Source organism: Nansenia antarctica, assembly GCF_963989245.1.
Source record: "Nansenia antarctica genome assembly, chromosome: 5".
NCBI classification, from domain to species: Eukaryota; Metazoa; Chordata; class Actinopteri; order Argentiniformes; family Microstomatidae; genus Nansenia; species Nansenia antarctica.
This window is the reverse complement of record NC_137690.1, coordinates 58,550,465-58,572,999: the sequence shown is the minus strand read 5'-3', so window position 1 is coordinate 58,572,999 and position 22,535 is coordinate 58,550,465. Positions and strand designations below refer to the sequence as shown.

Sequence of the window (22,535 nt, the reverse complement as noted above, 5' to 3'; positions counted from 1 at the left end):
TTTGGTGATGCAGGAAGATTTTTTTAGATTTGGTTGGTTTTGGAAATGTTGTAGTTACAGTATAGTTGAGAATGATACTGACACTTGAAAATAACTTCCAGGGCATAATTACGCCATCATAAAAATTAAATAATTCATTTTACAGAAATTACTCCACTTTGAAAGCTTATACAACTTAAGCAATTGGCTTCGCAGTGGATATAACAGTTAATCAAATGCCAATTCTCCAAAATAAAAAAAGGTATAAAAAGCCATTATATATAAATATAAATATGTACAAAACAGGCACTCTGGGTGGTAGGTGTTCAATTTGTTTGTGTTATGTTAATGTACGATTTTCTACACTCTCAAAAACAGGGAATCATTACATGGGAAAATATTGGAAATCCCTATAAACGTTTACAAGGCATAATCATCATTTTAAAGACATCAGAATCATCTATTCAAGCATAGAAATATAAAATTAGGAATGCATAGGCATGTCTAGAATAATAATGTGAATTTAGGTGGGGTGAAATGGAACAGTTATGAAATATGAATGGGATTCGAGACAAGAGTGCAATATCAGTCGTACGCATCCGGTATCTTTGGCTTTAAAAGAAAGGCAGAAGTAGAAGAGCACAGAACAGCTGCCTTATACTCCCACAGGCACATGTCAGAATAAGGATGACCATTGTGATGAATGTGAAGGTAGTTGTTTCAAGAGTAGACTGTACACATTATCATTTAACATGAAAAGACTGCAAAGGCATGAAAACACATGGTGAGATCCATGTTCTCACACGTGGTGAGAACATGAAAACAGAGAAAGAGAGGAGAGAGATACATAGATAGAGTTTCTGTCTGATGCCCCTTTTCCACCAAGGCAATTTGAGGGCCGGTTCGGAGCCGATGCCTAATATCGATATATCGAATATCGGGATTATCGTGACCAACGATACCAGCGTAGTCGATGCTAAGTAGCATGCTATACAGACCTAGCGAGCTAGCTTACAACAAAGGCTAACATTAACATCTTACGTTCAGTGTTAATAATAACCCAAAATTGTTAGGTAAATGACCTTTCTTCTTGAATGTAATCGCCGTCTGTGGCAATCACGACGAGCAGCACAAATACATTGGACCAGTCGTATACAGTGATGTAATGATGTGGCTCTCTAGCCCGTGGAAATGAAAAGCAAACCGGTTGAACCAACTGCAAACCGGCAATAGCACCAGCTCAGAACTAGAACTAGGTTCACATTGGTGGAAAAGAGGTAAGACAGAAGGACAATCCAAAACATGACATCCACTTTAGCTGACTTTCATTGGCCTCTGTCTGAGACGGGCCCTTCCCATGCACATAGGACTTTCTATACAGGCAGTACAGTGGACAGCTATCAGAAGAGTTCATTTCCAGCAGTGATTCTCGTAGGATGATTCAAGGGAATGGTCGATATTTTGGATGGTCTTTGGTATGGTCCCTTCTCTTTCTGTCTTCTGTCCCTTCTCTCCTCTAATCTCTCCTACTCCCCTCTCCCCCCCACCCCCTTCTCCCATCTCACTCTCTAGTAGGGGCCCTTGACAGGTCCCTTGGGGCTGTAATCCACTTGGTGAGACATACAATCGGAGGGGTTACAGCGGCCCTCCTTCCCCGAATGGCCGGTTGCTCCAGAGGGTCCTGGGATCCCTGGGATGCCCTGCTGGCCCACAGAGCCGGGGGGGCCCATTTTACCATAACCAGGGGGTCCGGGAATACCTGGGGGGGGGGGGGGGGGGATGGAGACAAATAAAGAGCGAGGGGTAGAGTTAGGGAAGAGAGAGATATAGCAGAATAAGAGACATAGAAGACAGAGATGGGGAGTGGAGAGAGGTAATTGATTCAGTGACAGAGTGAGAAAGAGCGAGAGAGAGAGAGAGAGAGAGAGAGAGAGAGAGAGAGAGAGAGAGAGAGAGAGAGAGAGAGAGAGAGAGAGAGAGAGAGAGAGAGAGAGAGAGAGAGAGGGGCACTGATAAAGCACAGAACAAATATTGACTGTCAAAGATAGAGCTTTACTTTGAGGATTATGTCATTGACTTTTTTGTGCCAGGAGAGCGAGGTGTCACCAACAAAAAACATACATTTTAAACGTTTAAAGATTACAGTGGGGTGCAAACAGGGCACCGCTGGTTTAAATGTCTGTTACAATTAATCTCCAAGTGATTGAAAGCAAACCTGAACACTAAAGTTAAACATGACACCTTTCTGCACATTTTAAAGCAAGGTTTCTTTTTATTTTAAATTGTTTGAGTTTTTAAATGATAAAAAAATAAGGAAAAGGGCCCAGTGCAAACGTTTGGGAACCTTTTGGGATTATTCTTTGTTACCTTTTGAGAAGATGATTACTAAGGCCCAGACCAAGGTGATTTAGTCGTTAGGGCTTCAATGAGTCAGGTGAATATAATTCCAGGGTTGAACTATATATTGTGAAGTAACTCCATGCCTTCTAAAGTATCCGACTGCGGTGGCTGTTGTGTCTGGTGTTAAAAACGATGGGTTCCTCTAAACAATTGTCCAAGGATGTCAGAATCAAGATAGTTCACTTTCACCATAAAGGAGAAGGCTACAAAAAACTCTGGCAACGTTTCAAACTACCCATTTCCACTGAAACATCATCAGAAAATGGAAAATAAATCAAGTCAAGGCAAGATCTGGAAGTACAAGAACATTTTCTGATAGAATGGCCCGAGATCTGGTGAGAAATGCTCAGAAGAACCCACACATCACTGCAAAAGAGCTGTACAGGGGCCTCATTTATAGAAAGTACCTGTGTCGTACGTAGAAAACCACGTCAAAGTAGTGATTTATAACATTTCAGCGTGAGTCAATTTGACCGTGGAAACGATCGTAGCTCTACGTCAGGTATTGACTTGACGTATGCTCATTACCTACTGGTTATGCAGAGTTATTACAGGCATGTGAGCCGCACTGCCTACTGTAATTCATGCGAAGGCTAGTAATAAAATGAACGATGTTGTTATCAGCCGAGAAAATTAGTTTAATTCAAGATTTAAAGGAAACTGATGTTTATGATTGTATTTCAGTCTTCCTTTATGCCAATAGGCTATTGTATGGTGTAATCATTCTAAATTGAGGCGTGATAAAGGCGGTCGGGTATATCCCAGCCCTCCTTCAGCTGCATCCTGCCTGATGTGATCGGGGGAATTTGTGGGCGAGCGTTTGCGACCGCGCGTCTATTTCTGATAAAAGACAGTCGATCTCCTCAGTAATGTTTTTCTACTTTCGTTTGTCTACCATCGTGTGAACTCGTCAAAGGTGCTGCACAACACCTCAATCAAGCCTATTTATAGCACTTAGCTTAATTCAGCCGCTATAATTGAGCCGCTATCACAGGGCGTAAATACAAAGCTCATTCACTTGCATTCAATTTCAAGTATATTTGTTATTTATAGAAGGAAGTACATACACAATTTTAAACAAGCGCAGCCCGTTTTATAAATAATGCTTACGTCCATTTAGAAACATTTGCTTATGTGCAAGCCAAAGATGACGTTCAAGTACATTTTTATAAATGAGGCCCCGGAGCTGTATAAAGCAGACACCGGTCTAGTTGTTCACAGGACAACAATACAGCGTACCGTAAAGAACAAAGACCTACTTGGCAGAGTTTCCAGAAAGAAGCCTTTCCTACGACCTCAACACAACCTCAACACAATTGTTTTCTTTGTGCTTTGGACTGACAAAAACACAATTGAACTTTTTGGCCACAACCAAAGAAGGTATGTTTGGAGAAAAAAGGGTGAAACATTTGTGGAGAATAACACCTTGCCAACTGTTAAGCATGGAGGTGGATCCATTATGCTTTGGGGTTGTGTAGCAGCTGGGAGCACAGGCAATATTGTGTGGGTGGAAGGAAGAATGGATTCCACCAAATATCAAGACATTCTAGAGGCTAATGTTCGAAGGTCAGTCCAGAAATTTAAGTTGAAGAGAGGTTGGGTATTCCAGCAAGACAATGACCCGAAGCATACCTCAAAATCAACCATGAAGTAATTAATTTAATTTTATAATTTTGCCATTTAGCAGACGCTTTTATCCAAAGCGACTTACAATTACGAATTACAGGGACATTCCCCCTGGAGTAACTGAGGGCTAAGTGCCTTACCCAAGGGCACACTAGTAGTGGTGTGGCTTCAGGCGGGATTTGAACTCACAACCTTCCGATCCCAAGTCCAACTCACTATCCACTTGACCACCACTACCTCCAGGAAAGACGGATGAAGGTTTTGGAATGGCCATCAGTCCTCAGACTTGAATATTATTGATAGTCTGTGGAGAGATCTCAAAGATGCCGTGCATGCAAGAAGGCCGAAGAATATTTCTGAGCTAGAGGTGTTCTGCCAGGAGGAATGGGGGAAAATTCCAAAAACAAGAATTGAAAGACTCTTAGCTGGCTACAGGAAGTGTTTGCGAGCTGTTATAGTTGCCCGAGGAGGAGTTACAAAGTACTAGCTGACAGGGTTCCCAAACTTTTGCACAAGGCCTTTTTCCTTGTTTTATTATTTTGAAACTGTAAAAAGTTAAAAATAAAAATGTATCTCGCTTTAAAATGTGATGAAATGTGTCATGTTTAACTTTGTACCATCTTTCACTTAGATCAATTGTAAAAGGCATTTTGACCACTAGTGGTGCCCACATGTTTGCACCCCACTGTACATTTGAAACCACAAGTTGGCCTGAGTCTTACCTGGTCCACCTGGTGGTCCCGCATCACCCATCTCTCCAGCACCCTTATCTCCTTTCTCTCCCTTCACTCCTCGCCCACCTGCAAACAAACAAAGAGAACTTTACAGCATATATCCGGAAAGAGACAGAGAGAGAGAGAGAGAAAGAGAGAGAGAGACTTGAAGGCCTCAATAACATGTTATGTCAAGTCAAGTCAAGTTTATTTGTATAGCACATTTTCCTACACGAGGCAACTCAAAGCACTTTACATAATACATTGAAGGATATTATATTTAAGTAAATTATAATTAAAAACAATATTTAATTAGTTTAAGTTTACCCTGACCCTAACCCTAAACAGTTAAAGCAGTAAAACTTCTATTCTTAAGAAAAAATTAAAATAGTTAAAATGTAATAAAAAAAAACAATCTGCAAAAAATGTAAGTGTATACGGCGCAGAGCAAGAATGTTTTTAGCCCGGTTTTAAAAATTGGGCATTTCTAATATCCTCTGGGAGTTTGTTCTAGCTGTAAGTAGCATACCGGTAATAACAGAAAGTTGCCTCTCCTTGTATTGTTTTCATTCTTGGAATGGTTAATAAGATAATAATCAGATGGGGTTCATATGACAAGAGCAGATCGGAGACATGAAGGTCTTAGCTCATTAGTGACCTGTACACAAGCAGCAATGCTTTGAAGTTAATTCTCTGCTTGATTGGGAGCCAGTGCAAGGACCTAAGAATTGGCATGATGTGTTCAAAGTCCTTGTTTTTGTTAGCACTCTAGCAGCTGCATTTTGAATAAGTTGCAGTTGGCAAATCACTTTTTTTTCTGTAAATAAGCCAAATTGCTGGAGATAAAGGCAGGAATAAGCTTTTGTAGGTCCTGCTTAGCATAACGTCGGCATAACGTCTCTGATTCTTGCTATGTTTTTAAATAGTAGTAAGCTGATTTAGTTATTGAATGGACATGGTTATTGAAATGTACATGTCATTATGATAACAGTGTTATCAAGCAGTTAGGAATGTAAGGGTTGTAGGTGTGTGTATGAATGGAGGTGTAGACTCACCATGGGGGCCCATGGGTCCCTGTCGGCCCTCTCGGCCTATCTGTCCTGGTTGGCCGGGCGCCCCTGGACCGCCTGCCCTGCCTGCGGTACCATCCTTCCCTGGGGGGCCAGGACGACCAGGTGATGACACCTCTTGTGGCGCCGGCATACGTGACATATAGTAGGCCATTCTCTCTGGGGGGAGGGGTTAGAGTTAGACAGTCAAACAAAAGAGAGAGAGAGAGAGAGAGAGAGAGAGAGAGAGAGAGAGAGAGAGAGAGAGAGAGAGAGAGAGAGAGAGAGAGAGAGAGAGAGAGAGAGAGAGAGAGAGAGAGACACTCACATAAACACAAGCCTAGTGACAAATCCTCAGAATGTTATTATTATATATATTTTTTCTGTTGTGATAGAATACAGTAGTTTTCTCACCATCAAATATCTTTAGGACCTGCTGGCGGATGAAGCTCTTTATGTCGTCGTAGTTGACCACAGCCTGTGAGGTGAGAGACACATGGAGGAAACATGAGGATCCTTCCAATCCATAAACCATAAACTGTAGCCACCAAACCAGTGACAAAATCAGCCAAAACCAGAACACACAACACACATTTTTTATTTGATGTAACCCTTTTTTGGCAGAGAGTCCCATTGAGAACAAGGCCTCTTTTACAAGGGAGCCCTGCATCCGCAAAATGTACGACCCATACGTCATACAAAATCGCAACATTATAAAACACAATCATCTAAGAACAACACCACAAGTCTTACATCTTGTCCAGGTATGCCAGGACTTCCAGAGGTCCCGGAGGGGCCTGGTGAGCCTTGGCCCCCCCTCTCCCCCCTGGGTCCGGCCGGGCCAATGATTGGTCCTGAGTCCTTAGAGGAGTGGCTTCCTCCGCCTGGGAGTCCTGGCCGACCTCTCTCTCCTGGGTTGCCCCTCTGACCTGGGGTACCTGCCTCACCCTGACAGAGAGAGAGAGAGAGAGAGAGAGAGAGAGAGAGAGAGAGAGAGAGAGAGAGAGAGAGAGAGAGAGAGAGAGAGAGAGAGAGACTTGAGATGGGTGAAGCACCATAATATAGGACTGGGGTATTAAAAAAGTTCTTAGCAAGGACTCGGACGCTAATATCAAACTGCTACTGCACCCACCCTGAGTCAACGAGGCGAGTAAAGAAGGAGCCAGGAAAAAGGAACACCATTTCATATTGGCACTAGGCCCCGAGGCAGTCTCGCTGGGTACTGCTGGGTTACTTCCCACACAGTGGGGGCGAACAGAGACTCCGTCTCTCAGGCTTGGTAAACACACACAGTGGAGCCAACAGCCCCTTAGAGACAGTGATTTATAGACGACAAAGCAGCCCATAATGAACGGCTAATGTTTCCACATCACCAACGGACGCTGTCTGGTGAAATAGAGAGAGAGAGAGAGAGAGAGAGAGAGAGAGAGAGAGAGAGAGAGAGAAGAAGGATCTGCTTGCCTGTAATCCTCTCTGTAGCTAAAAGCCCTGACAATGCTGTCCTGTCACTGTGACAGATAGTCCCATCTCACACCGGGCCCTCACAGTTAATAGCATTATCCCACCCTGTGGAGAATAACTCTATCACAATATCCATGGTCTGTAGCTGCTGTCTGGGGTGCTACAGTGGAGACGCGGAGCTTCGCTGTGAGGGGCCAGATTAAGAGGGGGGATCTGAGGTGAATACGGAGAACCCTGCCAAAAGGTCGGTCAAGGGGTGAGCGAACTGACGACAGTGTTAAGCGATTCTGCCGAACAGGTCAAACCAACAGGGCGTGCGTACAACACATGATACACTCTGGCGAAGGGGGGGTCAGTAGTCTGAGGTTGCTTGCGTCCTCTCCCAGCCTCCTTTGCCTCCACTGCAAGCTGGACTGGTGAAAGGATAGTAGGACAGTACCCGGTTTCAGGTAGCCACCATAGCGTATTGTGGCGAGACGCACGCACACACACACACACACACACACACACACACACACACACACACTCACACTCACACACTCAAACACTCACACACACGCTGAACACACACACACACACACTCACACGCACACACACACACAATCACACACACACACACAATGCATGGACTCTTACCTTCTGACCGCATTGCCCACTGTCTCCCGGTGCCCCAGCGGCTCCCTGTAGACACAGAGAGAATCAGTAGGAGAAGGACTACACCTTAGATGAATCACTCATCAGCTATATGACGACACGTGTCCGAACAGAAGCATCACTCACATCTTTCCCCTCAGTACCGTCAGTGCCAGGCTCCCCCTGATGAAGAGAAGAGAAGCAGGGATCAGAGAGAGAGAATCATTCAAAGTGAATCTTTAGATCGTCCCTAAGTTCAGTCAAATGGATGACACTCTTCATAGCCATAGAGTTCACAGACGAACGTTTGGCAAACGTGGTTTGGATGGTGGATACTGACCATCTGGCCTGGGTGTCCGGGGGGTCCGGGAGCGCCACCCATCCCTGGTAGCCCCCTCTCTCCTGCCTGGCCCTTATCCCCAGGGGTTCCCTACAGAAGGAAAGAGAGAGAGAGGACATCATGGACCTGATAGCTGCAGGCTTGCCTAGGCTTTAGGCAGATTAAAATAACTGTATTTTTCCCCCGAAGGAACTTTGTTTGTGGTGTCAAAAACATACAGGAAATACAAATCAGCACGTCAACCCACTACAATAAAGTTCATAGGCCTAAGAGGTACCAGACAGGTTGTAATAGTGTTGAGTGAAAGGTTGGCGGTCAAAGTGCTGCCCTTTTACATTTTTACATTACATCTTTGGCATTTAGCAGACGCCTTTATCCGAAGCGACTCACAACAAATACATTTGTCTAAGTAAGTGAGTCATCCATCCATCAGACATAAGGAAAAAGTCATCTATGCTCTGGCCAGGGGCCATTGGCAGTCATAATGCGAGAAGAAGGAATAATTAGTCTTTTTATTTTTTCCCCTCATTCAACAGCTTTATGCCTGCACAAAAGTAGTCACAAAACAAGTCCACTCTTGGTTTTCATGGCCAGAGGCGTAACACTGGTGATTATTGTCACGCCCTCCACTTCCACGTAGTAGCTCCCTCTCTCCGTCTGTCTGTCTGTCTGTCTTGTGGGTGGGCGTGGCCAGGGCCACCTGTTCGGCCCTGCCTATTTGCCTGCCCTCTCTGTCCTGTCTACCTGCCTGCCCTGCCTGCCTGCCTCTCAGCCCTGCCTGCCCTGCTTACCTATTCCCCCGTTTATCCTACATTAAATATCTGTAGTGGATTTACATCATTTATATATACATGTCCTGACTCTGTGTTCCGCACCTGGTTTCCTTACCTCCAACTTTAACAGATTATGTTAGCTCAGTGGGTAATAATCACGGTCTAGCTAGCATAAGGCTGAGGTTGGATAGCGACAGCCCAGCTACAGTATACAGGAGTAGAAGATATTCACTCACCACTCCTGAGGGGCCTACCGGCCCTGGGGGTCCGACTGGACCTGCAGAACCCTGCCGTAGGACAAAACAAAACACACACCTGGTTCATGCACAAACACAAGGCGTAAGTGACAGATCAAAGTTCCTACAAGTTCATCGTACAGTACTCACAGCATGTCCCGATGGACCAGGTCGACCCTGAGGGCCTGGCGTTCCAGGGTCACCCTACAAACGGTAAGATGTTGGTGAATCAACACAGTTACCAAAAAATACAAAATATTCTGTTCAACTAGGCCAGAAAGAGGAGTTCTATATATACATCTCACAATGAGAGAGAGGTCTGCAGAGGGGCGTTGTCTAACAAGGAGTTTGACATAGCTTGGTTGATGTGGAGATTCTTTAGTCTCACCTCATTCCCTGGTCTTCCTGAAGCTCCCGCTGGACCTACAGGTCCAATATCACCCTGAGAGAAAGAGAGAGGTGGGGGAGGGGAAACATAATAATCAATGTCTTTTGAGATTCAGTGCATAATGTACAGTAGCTTAAATGATTTACACAATCAAGAACTACACTGTATGTATGTGTGTATGTATGTATGTATGTATGTATGTATGTATGTACATGTATATACATGGACTGACTTATATAGCGCCTTATTCCAAAGCGCTTTAGAATGGCCTCTCATTCACCCATTCACACGCACATTCACACACCAATGGCGGCAAGCAACCACACTAGGCGCCAGGCCGCTCATTGGAAGCAATTTGGGGTTCAGTGTCTTGCCCAAGGACACCTTGACATGTGGCCAGTAGGGGTTCGAACCCCGATCTGCCGACCTAGCGATCATTAGATGCTGGCTCTACCTCCTGCACCACAGCCGCCCCTATGTATGTATGTATGTATGTATGTATGTATGTATGTATGTATGTATGTATGTATGTATGTGTGTATGATTGTATGTGTGTATGTGTGTATGATTGTGTGTGTGTGTGTGTGTGTGTGTGTGTGTGTGTGTGTGTGAGTGTGTGTGTGTGTGTGTGTGTGTGTGTGTGTGTGTGTGTGTGTGAGTGTGTGTGTATGTATGTATGTCTGTCTATCTGTCTGTCTGTTTGTTTGTCTGTCTGTCTGTCTGTCTGTCTGTCTGTTTGTCTGTCTGTCTGTCTGTCTGTCTGTCTATCTGTCTGTACGTATGATGTAGCACACAACGGAACACGTGAAGTGAAGAGAAAAACACTGTGAATGGCTGTGTGGAGCGTGGCTGACCTTCAGTCCAGGGTGGCCAACGTGGCCCTTCATCCCCTTGAAACCCTGAGAGGAAAGTTCAGAGAGAGTATGAACAACATCACAATGTCACCAATCAAATCTCCCAAGAATTCCAAAAACATGGACACATGCTTTTTTAAAAGAGCACACACATTCTAGATGACAAATCATAGTAGACAGATAGGGAGTCATTCATAGATATGGTCCTGGCTAATGCGTCACTCCTTATGGGTGTGACAGTGCAGTACAGTATTTTACCAGGGGTGGCGCAGTAATGTACCTTTACAGGTATGTGGGATACAATGACGTTTATGTAAGCTCACACGTGACACAAGTCAAACAGCTGATTCACATGTATGCAAAACATCGTCACATGTCTGGGACAAGGCTTAAAAAAGCATGCAACACTCCACCATGGTTAACACTAGAACAGCCGTGGGTAAAGAAAGAACTGTGAGTAAAGAAAATGTTTATATCTTTACAAAAATTCCAATTTCATTTCCTAGATATGTGCGTTCTACCACCCCAGTATCCTTACATTTTCTAAATCACATCAGGATAAGCTAGTATAAAGCTATTTTGCCAATTTTCTGTGTAGGAAGCAGGCTAATTTACAAACGGCCAACTAGTAGTCGTTGTGTGTAAATAGCAGCGTGATCATTGTAAAGAGGCGGGGCGGCTCTTTTAGTAGGTAAAACGCATGGTTGTTCTAGTGTTAAACAGTGTTTGCACCAACAGAGTTTACTTGTGAGTCGTCCCAGCCACCGCCCGAACCTCCACCCGCTGGGCCGCCCCGTATTTACCTACCTACAGGGGCGTTGATAGTATGGGCTCCCTGCTTACGGTATGTTATTTTGTATTTTATTGATGTTTAATTTCAGGCAGGGAGATATACAAAGCGGAGCCAATCAATTACGCCAAGCGTAAATGTACTACCGTTTTCATTACACATGATTAAACCGGTGTAAGTGTCCTGACTGATGTAAGATAACGATAATGAGAGGGTTTGATAGATAGACTGGTAAAACGTTATTATTGTTCCATGTGACTGTAGTGGTTGGTTCACTCACAGGTGCACATGTGATGTGACAATACTCTGTAAGCATAGACCATGAGTTGAATACAGGTCATGAGTTGAATACAGGTCATGGGTTAAATACAGGTCATAGGTTGAATACAGGTCATGGGTTGAATACAGGTCATAGGTTGAATACAGGTCATGGGTTAAATACAGGTCATGGGTTGAATACAGGTCATAGGTTGAATACAGGTCATGGGTTGAATACAGGTCATGGGTTGAATACAGGTCATGGGTTGAATACAGGTCATGGGTTGAATACAGGTCATAGGTTGAATACAGGTCATAGGTTGAATACAGGTCATGGGTTGAATACAGGTCATAGGTTGAATACAGGTCACTTACCGGGATTCCCCTTGGTCCTCCTGGCCCTGCTGGCCCCGTCTCTCCCTGAGAAAGAAGCAGAAGTCAAGTCAATTCAAGTCCATAGAGAGGTCATCTACTTGACTCTTTAGGCAGTGTCTTCGATCATGCAGTGTGTTAGTCTGAGTCTCTTACCCGCATGCCTGGTTTCCCATCTTTAGCATCCAGTCCTTCAATGCCAGGCGCTCCCTTTTCAGGCAGACAGACACAAATGTGAAAATATTAACACAAAGTCACACACACACACACACACACACACACACACACACACACACACACAAACCTGCAGCCCAGGTGAGCCTGGGGAACCCGGAGGTCCGCTTGGACCCTGTGGACCTCGTGGCCCATCAATACCCTGAAATAGAGAGAGGTTTACTAGATTAAAATGACACACCAATAGAAAAGTATAATGACACTTTGATTCTGAGATTGTGAGATCAGCTCTGACCTTCTCAGCCTTAGGCCCGGGGGAGCCTTCTCTCCCTGATTTCCCAGCTGGACCAGGGGGGCCCTACAAGCAAAAAACAGAGACAAACATGGTTAACAGTTATATACAGAGCAAAATACAGTAAAGCAACTAACCAACATAAATAGTGTTGTGTTCAGGACTCACCTGTTGCCCTGGAAACCCTGGCTGGCCTTGGAAACCCTACAAAGAAATGTGGAGATGGTTATCACATTATACGGGTTGTCTAATAATAATAATAATAATAATAATAATAATAGTCTGTCTGCATGGGTTTTGTCCATGATGTTTTAAAGTGTGTGTTTTTATTCTGATACCTGTTCTCCCTTTGGTCCATTGGGACCTGCCAGTCCTGCTTCTCCTTTGGGTCCCTGAGGATAGAAAGAGAGACAGTCACCTTTACAATCACATGACCTAGAATGTGGGAATGTTGCGTAACGTTGTCCAAATGCGATAGCAGAACAAGTCGGCAACCAATCAACCAATCTGACTTTTATTCTGAAAATAAAAAAATCTGAAAATCAATGACACACTTGCTAGTCAAGCAAAACATTTGCAATGCAATGGATTCGGTGAGTAATCCCCACTACTACCTAGTTAATGTAGAGTAGTGGGGATTACTCACTAAATCCAACGTTGACATTTTTAAAAATTCTTCTGAATAAAAGTCTGAATTTTGTCTGAAAGTCTGATGTCACATAAGGTATAATGATATGGATAAAATCAACCCACCGCCGAACCAGCCTGCCCCTGGTATCCTGCAGTTCCTGGTGGACCCTGTAGGACAGTCAAACATTAGCTCACAACCACCATGCTAATACATTAGTACTGTCTACTCTAGAACGAGGCTGCATCATTTTTTTAAGACGTAGCTACATCATCAATGTGAAGATTGTAGTGTATGTCGTCGTTGCGTGTGAAAATATACTGCACGTTGTTGTATACAGTCATGAATATGTTAATGTCAGTACAGCATATGGCACCGAGGGGAAAGAACACAGTCATGTTGGTTTATGCCGGTGTTGGTGGTGGTTACCGATTCTCCCTTCTGTCCAGAAGTCCCTGGTGGGCCTCTTTCACCCTTCATTCCCTGAAAATCAAGCAATCGATAAGTACATCTTCCAAACGATGTCAGTCCATCCATCAATACAAACACCCATCCATCCACGCATCTATCCACCCACGCATCCATCCATCCATCTTTTACCATTCACATCATTCATGTAAAATGACAGGAAGTCAGGCTGTCTTACATAAAGTCCAGGGGGTCCGCTGGATCCTGGGTAGCCAGGCGTTCCCGGAGGTCCCTGAGGAAAAAACAAACAAACATGATATGAATATAGTTATATGGACATCTAATTCATCTATTTTATTTTGCGTGTGGGTCGTAGTGGCTGATTTGATTGCTGGGAAATACGGAGAGGAGAGACTTACATTTTCACCCTTTGTACCGGGAAGTCCAGATGGCCCCCTCTCACCCTGCTGACCCTGGGGATAGAGAGAGGGAGAGGAGGATGAGGAGGAGATGAATTAATGATAAGATGAATCACATACATACACACGAGCATGCACGCACGCACGCACAAGGACATTGTCAGTCAATACTGAGTGTATCTTTACTTGGTCTAACTTAACACTAATGGGATCATCCCTCTGGTTCAGTGAGCTCCATGGCGCTCTGTGCTCTGCGTGTACATTTGGATCTGACAACACATCAGTATGCATAACTACAAAACAGAGCCTTTGTTAGGATCTTTTCATTGACAGTGAGGCAGGGGTGGTAGATGGCGTTTTCATTTTTTTTTCATTTTCGTTTTTTCCCCCCCAGGATCCGGAGATCCGGGACTATTCAGAACACATTCGGGGCTTGATGCTAACGACGTGCCTGCTACAGGAGCCAGGTCAGCTCTCACCTTTCCTTTCCAAACCAGCTGTGGACTGATTCATTATTGAAAAGTAGCCCGTATAGATCATCTTCATATTTCATAGTGCTGTCAATGCTGATCAAACGTTCCCCCTGCCCTCCGTCATCCCCCACCCCCGCACCCCACCCACCTCCTCTCTCCCTTTCAGCCCACTGACAGTGCAAGGCCATTCAATGTACTGTTTTGGATTCAGGTCTATGTCTACAGCGCAGCATATCTACTCTGCAATCTCTTTCAGCTGAGACTGTTTAATCAGAGAGAAAATTAAACAAAGCTGAGTATGTGTAAGAGATCCCAGAGACTCCTACACCCACAACCCCCTCCCTTCACCCACACACACACACACACACACACACACACACACACACACACACACACTGCACACCTGGCATTAAACTCTGCTATGTCCAAAATGGACTCCTTGCAGAGCTCACACAATTCACCCATTACTGAATCCATTCTACTTCAACAATGAATACTTATGAGACGGCCTTTCTGTCGGCACAGCAGTAACACTCTCCATCACTTAGACAGGAGGAATAATTGAACAACTGGTGAGACAATGGAATCGTTTCCTCATCTGAAATAACTTTCATTAGAGAGCCACAGAGACAGAGAGATGGAGATGGCAACATCAGCCGTTTCAGACTCTGCGGGGAGCAAGCTGATTTAATGGGGCAGTTTCACAGTACTGATTATGTTTCAAAGAGAAACAAAGACATGGAGAGAGAAACCAAAGAGGGATGGGGTGGATGTGAGAGGGACATAGAGAGAGAGAGGGAGTGGTAGAGAGGACCGGAGAGAGAGAGAGAGACACATAAAGAGATAGGAGAGAAAGAGAGAGACAGAGACACATACAGAGATAGGAGAGAAAGAGAGAGACACATAGAGATATAGGAGGAGAGAAAGAGAAAGGAGAGAGAGAGAGAGAGAGAGAGAGACACACACACACACACACACACACACACACACACACACACACATACACAGACAACAAAGTGAGTGAACGAGAAGAGCAAGAGAGAAAGAGGGACAGGGAGGTGGACAGATATGACTGACAGTATGTAACTTGAGAGTAAACTCACAGCTAATCCAGCGGAGCCTTGAGGACCAGGGAAACCAGGGGGACCCTGCGGAGAGAGAGAGGCAGGCAATGAGGCCAGGCAGCTGATCCCAGACAAGCATTCCCTTCCAAACCCTCGGAAGATCTCTATGGAGAGCAAAACTGGTTCGGGAAGCTTGGCCCAGCTGCAAGTTGCTCTAGTGGCATACTTTTAGGTCGAGTCTGTCCACTTTGAATCAAAGATCTACAATCGAGAATGTGATTGACGATTGTGTTGTGATTTTTGGGAGGATTTAAGATGTTTATGTTGTTATACGTATAACTATGTCAGAAGCCTCAGTGACTCATAATTATACGTTGCATAAAATGACATACATTCTAAACCAGACCACTAGGAGGCTCTCTGAGCTCACAAGTAACAGCAGGGAGTCGTTTCATTTACTCTAGCGTGATCATAGGAATGAGGAATGTTTGAAAGCCAAAAGCCACTTCAGCACTAAGGCTCTGTTCCAATTCTCTGAACACGAACCTCTCCTTCCTGGAGCTAATATAAAACATTGGGGCGAAAGCAATTAAAGAGTCCCAGCTTTCACCAAACCCAAACACTAGTGATGATTCCTCCAGGGGGACAATGAAGGAGGGACGCATTCTACAAATATTGAATCACGTTAACCCACGAAGTGCTTCCAAATAAAACGTAGCCAGGAGCTACCATATGGCTAGTGTGTATTCAACACACACTGTATTGAAATGAAAACCTGTAGGGAAACAATCCCAAATGGGCAAGACATTCAGTACGTTCTCAATTAAAACACAGACAGGACAGGAACCGATGTCTCCCCTAAGGGAAAAGCAACATCAAGGTTAGATAGAGCTCATGTCTCAACAAAATAACTCAAATATAATCTTGTTTTCCTTGACAGACGGTGCTTATGAGTCCCTTGTGAAGCCCTAGAATTGGTCTAAATCCTTGATAGTGTCTAACACACAATAGAAGAAAACCTATCCTGGCAGTCCGCTGGTGGAACGAGATTCCCACTGGTGTCAGGACTGCAGAGTCACTACCTATCTTCTTCCCCCATAGACTGATCGCTTCAGGCTTCATCTAGACTGTCCCTCCTAAAGACCTCTTCATCCCCACCCCACTACCCCCCTGTACAGTTTCCTTCATCTAGCAGTGTGACTGCCAATGGACTCTGGTCCTAGCATAGATTTGTTTTTGTTATGATGACTGATAGGATAGATGAAAATGTCTCTAGTACAGTACATTCATATGTAGCTGTATCATTTCTCACCAGGTTTCCTGGCTGTCCAGCTTGTCCTCTTTGACCTGGAGGACCCTGGGACAGGGAAGCAGAGAGGTTATTTTCACTTATTAGTCAGACAAAGACAGAGACAGAGACAGAGACACACACACACATACACACAAATGTATAAAGAGGCAAAACACAGACATAGTGACACATTTCCCCCCTTCCAACACACACCGCCTCCCCCCTGTCTCCTGATATTCCTGGGGTCCCTGGGTGACCTGGTACACCTGTACAGGCTCCATTGTTGGTGGCCTAAAAATAAAACACAAACAATACACATGAGTGGAGTGTGAGTGTGTGTGTGTGTGTGTGTGTGTGTGTGTGTGTGTGTGTGTGTGTGTGTGTGTGTGTGTGTGTGAGAGACTCAGGAGCTGAGCCTCAAGGTCTTACAGTCTCACGGTCACAGGCCTAAAAATAAAACACAAACAATACACATGAGTGTGAGTGTGAGTGTGTGTGTACGTGTGCGTGTGTGCGCACATGCATTTAAGTGTCTGTCAGACTGAGTTAACTCACAGGGACGTGTACAGCTTCTTCCCGTTGTGGTCTTTGGAAACACTGTAAGAACAGATAAAATACAGTAACCGTCATATAACAAGACACAGCACATACGGTAGCAAACACAAGGTAAAACCTTCCATTACAAAGTATATCTAGTAACACTGTAAATGCTGTTTCATAGTCATCTTGGTAATAAGTGGATGTGCTATTACAATGGGTTGGGGTTAGTCATAGTGTAATAACACAAACGGCTCAACTCTATTTCTAACCAATTACAAAGTAGCTACCAGCAGCTATCCTGACCCCTACCCCTACCCTCTGCCTATCCTGACCCCTACCCCTACCCTCTGCCGCTCTCTCACCTTCTCACAGCCGTCTGTGGGGCCTGTGCCAGGTCTGCCCTGATCGCCTTTCTCTCCCTTGGTGCCAGAATTGCCAGGTACCCCTGGTAACCCCGTGGAGCAGTCAGTACAGCCCTCCTGTAGGATAGGACACAAGTCAGGTAATGCTTCACTAAAGGGTACATAACACACCACAAACATGCATACATACAGTACGTATATGAAATAAGCACAACAAATAAACACACACACACACACAATGCACTCATGGATGCCCACGCATCCACACGCGCACAAACACGCATGCACGCACGCACACAGACAGACACACACAGACACAGTGTGTGTATATTCATGTCAATACAGTACAATGCCTCTCTTTGCCTGCTGGCTTACATCATCATCCGGGGAGTCCTGGGGCATCTGAAGGTGTGCGGGGAGGGGAGAATAGGATAGGAATTCAATTAATCAATTGTAAATCATCACACAAAAATAAAATTATCACCAACCTTGGCAGCAAACTCCTGATGTGTGCCCATTGCACAAGTGTGATTCATCCATTTCAAATAAAATCCATTATGTTTGACTTGCTGTGGATATCTATTGAGTACCAAGGAGTTGACATACCTTCTGTATCCACTTTTTTAACATTCCTTATAAATGTAATGTATTGTGAGAGTGACGATTTTATTAAATGTGAACCCACAAGAACCCACCAATTCAACAAGTTCTTAGATGAATCACTCATTTGTGATTACTCATATTGAAGGGCAACCGTTGGGACTTTTAAAACTCATAAAGTTACGAGGCATTGGGTTCTATTTGATATTTTTTTCAGCTAGCACAAATTGAAAATACTGGCTAGATTAACAATCCAGGTAATTCTTGTAAGCATTCATTGAACACCACATTTATAATGACCAAAAAATCCAGAAGGAGAACATGAATATGGAATGTTCATGTGGACCCAGAAGTAACGACACACCTCGGTACTTGTATGCTCCGGTAAGCCCATTTATGACAGTTCCAAACCATTGCATTAGTCTCTCTATATATATATATATATATATATATATATATATATATATATATATATATATACTATATATACTACACAAGACTACAATATCTCTCCTTTCTCACTTCAGCAAGCCTAAGCAACAGTCTGTTTCTGCCTTGGCCAACATCAGCTTAGCTATCGTCACAGCCGTGTTGAATACAGAAATAGAATGCTGCTCTCCATCTGATCAATGATGTCAAAGGACCGGATGAGTGACAGCTGTATGGTTCAAAGCCCCCTGTTGGACCTTCACACCAACTGCTACCACTTATCCAGTCACTCAGATCAGTCACCTCATTTGAGAAAGAACAGACTTATTGACAATCATTTCTAGAAGCACTCCTGGGGGTTGCATTCAAAAGCTTTCACAAAAGGTTTGCAGTATTTCAAAACATTGTGATCTTACATGGACCCATGACGTGTGGTTTGTTGTAGTTGGTGTGTGTGTGTGTGTGTGTGTGTGTGTGTGTGTGTGTGGGGGGGGGGGGGGGGTTAGTCAATGTTAGAGCACTGTCACAGTCAAAGACTGGTAAAGGACTGGTTGCTGAATATGATACAACCTGGCCCTGTTTGAATACAGTACATGACATATCTTTCCTTAATTCCTTCAATGTTGAGTAGCGACTGATCTAATATGACTGGATAGGATGGTAAAGTGGGGCTGTAGGCCTGTAGTGCTTCATGTCACCTATCCAATCTTGTCATATCAGTGACTCCTCCCAAAAATGGAGGAAGGACATGTTTGTGAAGTATTCAGACAGAGCCTTGCTTTTCAGACCTTCTGTGTAGGAGAAACAAAATCATCTTGAATGCAACTCAGGCTTTCAGCCATTATTGAACCCAGCCAAAACTATATCCCATGAACTTCAGGGATACTACTATCTGCAACCTATTGAATATACTATTCTGATGGAATACAGTAGGGCAGCCTGTGGGATCTACCAAGGCTGTACGCTGGGAGGACACAAACATGTACATGTCATGCACAGTACCCTGTCAGCAGAGAAATGGTGGCCCAGATCTGGCGTCTAGCGGCATCAGGTAGGGCTGCGAAGCTCATGGAATTTTAGGTCACCGTTACAGCCCGAGGCCCAGGTACAACTTTATTACACCAGGCCAGAGGTGGGCCGGCTCTGGCTGCCATTTCTGAGCCTTATCTTTGTCATGAAAAGGCCAGACCTTTGGCATGTATGTGGATGTGGCCCAAGTCCCAATCACACACAGACCAAAGATGGCCCAGTAGCTACAGTACAGGAATGTATCATGGCCACATTCCACATACCAGAGATGGCCCACAGCAAATTGCCAACTCTCAGTCAGATCTAGCCCACCACATGGGGACCAAGTCTGGCCCATATAATACTTGCCACTTCCTGCCCTCAGCCATATGTGCCACCACAAGACCAGATCTGGCCCACAATTGACTAGCTGACAACAAAAAAACACATACAAATCCAACAAACAGTCATCCCTCTTTTGAACATGAATTGACAGGATGCCAGGATTGTAAGTGGATACATTTTTTGGACATACATTTAATAGATTTTCCGCTTAAATTAACAAAAAAAAAGACATTTGCAATAAAGGCATAAGAACACACACATAACACACACGCACACACACACACACACTCGCATACGCACTCGCACACACACACACACACACACACTCGTACACGCGCGCACACACACACACACACACACACACACACACACACACACACACTCGCATACGCGCATACGCACACACACACACACACACACACACACACACTTGCATACGCACACACACACACACAGCTAATGGAGTCATATTTCTCCCATCGCAACAGGGTGGTCGGAAACATTTTATTGCTCCAAGCACACTACCAGTACACCATGTCCTCTTTTAGCAGTGGGACCCTTCACAAAAAGAGAGAACCTGTGAATTGTACTAAGCCTGGTTTCGAGTCTATTTAAAACCCATTCGTTCCTTGTTCAAAAGGCTGTTGGAACAACAAGGGTATTTTGTGCTTAGCATGGTGCCGGTCATTATGCTCATTACACCAAGGCTTTGTGCATTCACAGGCCCTCTCGTAGGGAAGGCTCTATGATTATATGTCAATGTGGAATATTCACAAACAATTCTCCTCTACTTACAGCTGTGCTTTTGTTGAATTGTTATTTTATTTTTATCCTAATAGGATTAGTTTGTGCTACTCGCCTACTTAGTTTGCAATTGAATTTTTATTAATTTTCAAAAATATGTTTTCCCTTGATCTATTTCGTTATACAACATAAACTACATTGGTTTTACAGTGTGTTTTATGCTTTTTAATCCATTGACATATAACAGGCAGTTCCATGGAGCTGGAGTGGAGTTGGTGGGGCTGTCTGCTAGTGTTAGAACTGGAGAACGTCTGGATGGAGAACAGTGTGTGTGTGTGTGTGTGTGTGTGTGTGTGTGTGTGTGTGTGTGTGTGTGTGTGTGTGTGTGTGAGGAGGCCCAATTTTCAACTATGGGCCACTACTTTCTTTATTTCCACTACGTATTGTGGGTAGGCGGTTTGAATGCACATGTACTGCACATGTGTGGTTAAGTGTGTATGTGTGTGTGTGTGTGTGTGTGTGTGTGTGTGTGTGTGTGTGTGTGTGTGTGTGTGAACGTGTGGGTGTGTGTAGGCGGTAGGTCTGAGGCAGACGCCAGCAGTGTGGAAAATAAGGTCTCAGCTATGGAGGACTCTTACTGTAGTGATTATAATGTGACCCAGAACAGTAAAGCACAGGAAAGCTCTCAATGACTCAACCTTACAGCTGCATTGACACCATTACACACACAGTTTACTGCAGAGGCAATGTTGGCCATTCCTGGTAGGGTGTGTGTCATGTGCCATGGATTTGGCAAAACAATCTCTCCCTCTCTCCAAAATGAGACACATGAAACAATTGACCACTGAGACTTCCCAGAGTGCTCCACTTCCAACACAGACACCCCGTACCAAACACCAACACAGATCCCTCGTCCCGTCCCTGCCTCGGCCAAACCACAAAGCAGCAGCACTTTCTTCCAGCTCCATCCCCTCAGTCTCCTCAAGGTAGAAATTGGCCTTAACCACAGATCTAGGATCAGATTATCGTACCCTTAATGCTGTAGCATTCATTAGGGGGATGTCAACATACTGAGCCCTGTATCAGTGGTTAGGAGCAACTTCTGCCTCCTCCTGTAGGCTTCTAGTCTGGTTACTTACGCTGCTTCCGGGCAGACCTGGTTGCCCTGGTACCCCGTCGTTGCCAGGGATACCCTGAAAGAAGGAACTGAGGTTGAACCATTTTATAGCCAATCACAGGCTAGCAACTCCCATGTCCACCAATGGCTGAGGGGGTCACAGGGTCAAGGGTGAAGGAAAAGCCATTGACCTATGTTCTCCCTCCCCTGGTATGTGTTCAGACTGTATTTGCTTTGTTTTATATATTTTGAAATTAATCAGTAGAATGTTTGTTGTTGTAAATTGTCTAGTAAACACAATACCGGGTTAAAGAGCAAGCAGAGATCATTGTGTGAAAGGTCAAAAGGTCAAAGGTACATAAAAACTAATTCAAACTAATCGGAATTGGGTACACAGTTGGTGTGGTAATTTCAATATTACACATTAGTTATGACTTCAACCAAACATTACAAACTGCATTTAGAGGACTGCAGATTATATCTTACACAGAGACCTCTGCTACTCTTTATGAAAACAAAGTTGAATCTTTGTTTTCTAAGGAAAATATTCAGTGGCCCAGCTTTCACTGTGCTTATAAGATAACAACACCATTGGTCTTATCTCTGAGGTAAGCATTGGACTGTTTACCCTTAGATTAGTTCTGTTCAGGTTGCAAATTAAGATTGTGCTTTTCCGCAAGCGTATAATATTACCCAGGGAATTGTATTTGAAGGTTCACTTATGAACATTATTGCAAAGATTACCATTACATTAAGAAAATAATTGTAT

General features: G+C 44.2%; 1 protein-coding gene across 1 annotated transcript in view; it reads right to left on the bottom strand.

Moving 5' to 3' along the window:
• Positions 1–1,547: 1,547 nt before the first annotated feature.
• col16a1 (collagen, type XVI, alpha 1) overlaps positions 1,548–22,535 on the bottom strand; it is a gene marked incomplete at both ends in the record, with an annotated part of 70,470 nt that continues 49,482 nt past the window's right edge. The window contains 30 exons of the mRNA XM_080531774.1: positions 1,548–1,738; positions 4,728–4,805; positions 5,774–5,947; positions 6,182–6,245; positions 6,521–6,715; positions 7,865–7,909; positions 8,009–8,044; positions 8,202–8,291; positions 9,211–9,261; positions 9,361–9,414; positions 9,599–9,652; positions 10,453–10,497; positions 11,876–11,920; positions 12,029–12,082; positions 12,177–12,248; positions 12,342–12,404; positions 12,507–12,542; positions 12,677–12,730; positions 13,092–13,136; positions 13,396–13,449; positions 13,613–13,666; positions 13,794–13,847; positions 15,370–15,414; positions 16,643–16,687; positions 16,835–16,912; positions 17,051–17,068; positions 17,177–17,218; positions 17,524–17,640; positions 17,899–17,925; positions 21,789–21,842. Of these exons, the coding sequence (XP_080387900.1) occupies positions 1,548–1,738; positions 4,728–4,805; positions 5,774–5,947; positions 6,182–6,245; positions 6,521–6,715; positions 7,865–7,909; positions 8,009–8,044; positions 8,202–8,291; positions 9,211–9,261; positions 9,361–9,414; positions 9,599–9,652; positions 10,453–10,497; positions 11,876–11,920; positions 12,029–12,082; positions 12,177–12,248; positions 12,342–12,404; positions 12,507–12,542; positions 12,677–12,730; positions 13,092–13,136; positions 13,396–13,449; positions 13,613–13,666; positions 13,794–13,847; positions 15,370–15,414; positions 16,643–16,687; positions 16,835–16,912; positions 17,051–17,068; positions 17,177–17,218; positions 17,524–17,640; positions 17,899–17,925; positions 21,789–21,842 (2,034 nt within the window). The remainder of the gene's footprint in view (positions 1,739–4,727; positions 4,806–5,773; positions 5,948–6,181; positions 6,246–6,520; positions 6,716–7,864; positions 7,910–8,008; positions 8,045–8,201; positions 8,292–9,210; positions 9,262–9,360; positions 9,415–9,598; positions 9,653–10,452; positions 10,498–11,875; positions 11,921–12,028; positions 12,083–12,176; positions 12,249–12,341; positions 12,405–12,506; positions 12,543–12,676; positions 12,731–13,091; positions 13,137–13,395; positions 13,450–13,612; positions 13,667–13,793; positions 13,848–15,369; positions 15,415–16,642; positions 16,688–16,834; positions 16,913–17,050; positions 17,069–17,176; positions 17,219–17,523; positions 17,641–17,898; positions 17,926–21,788; positions 21,843–22,535) is intronic.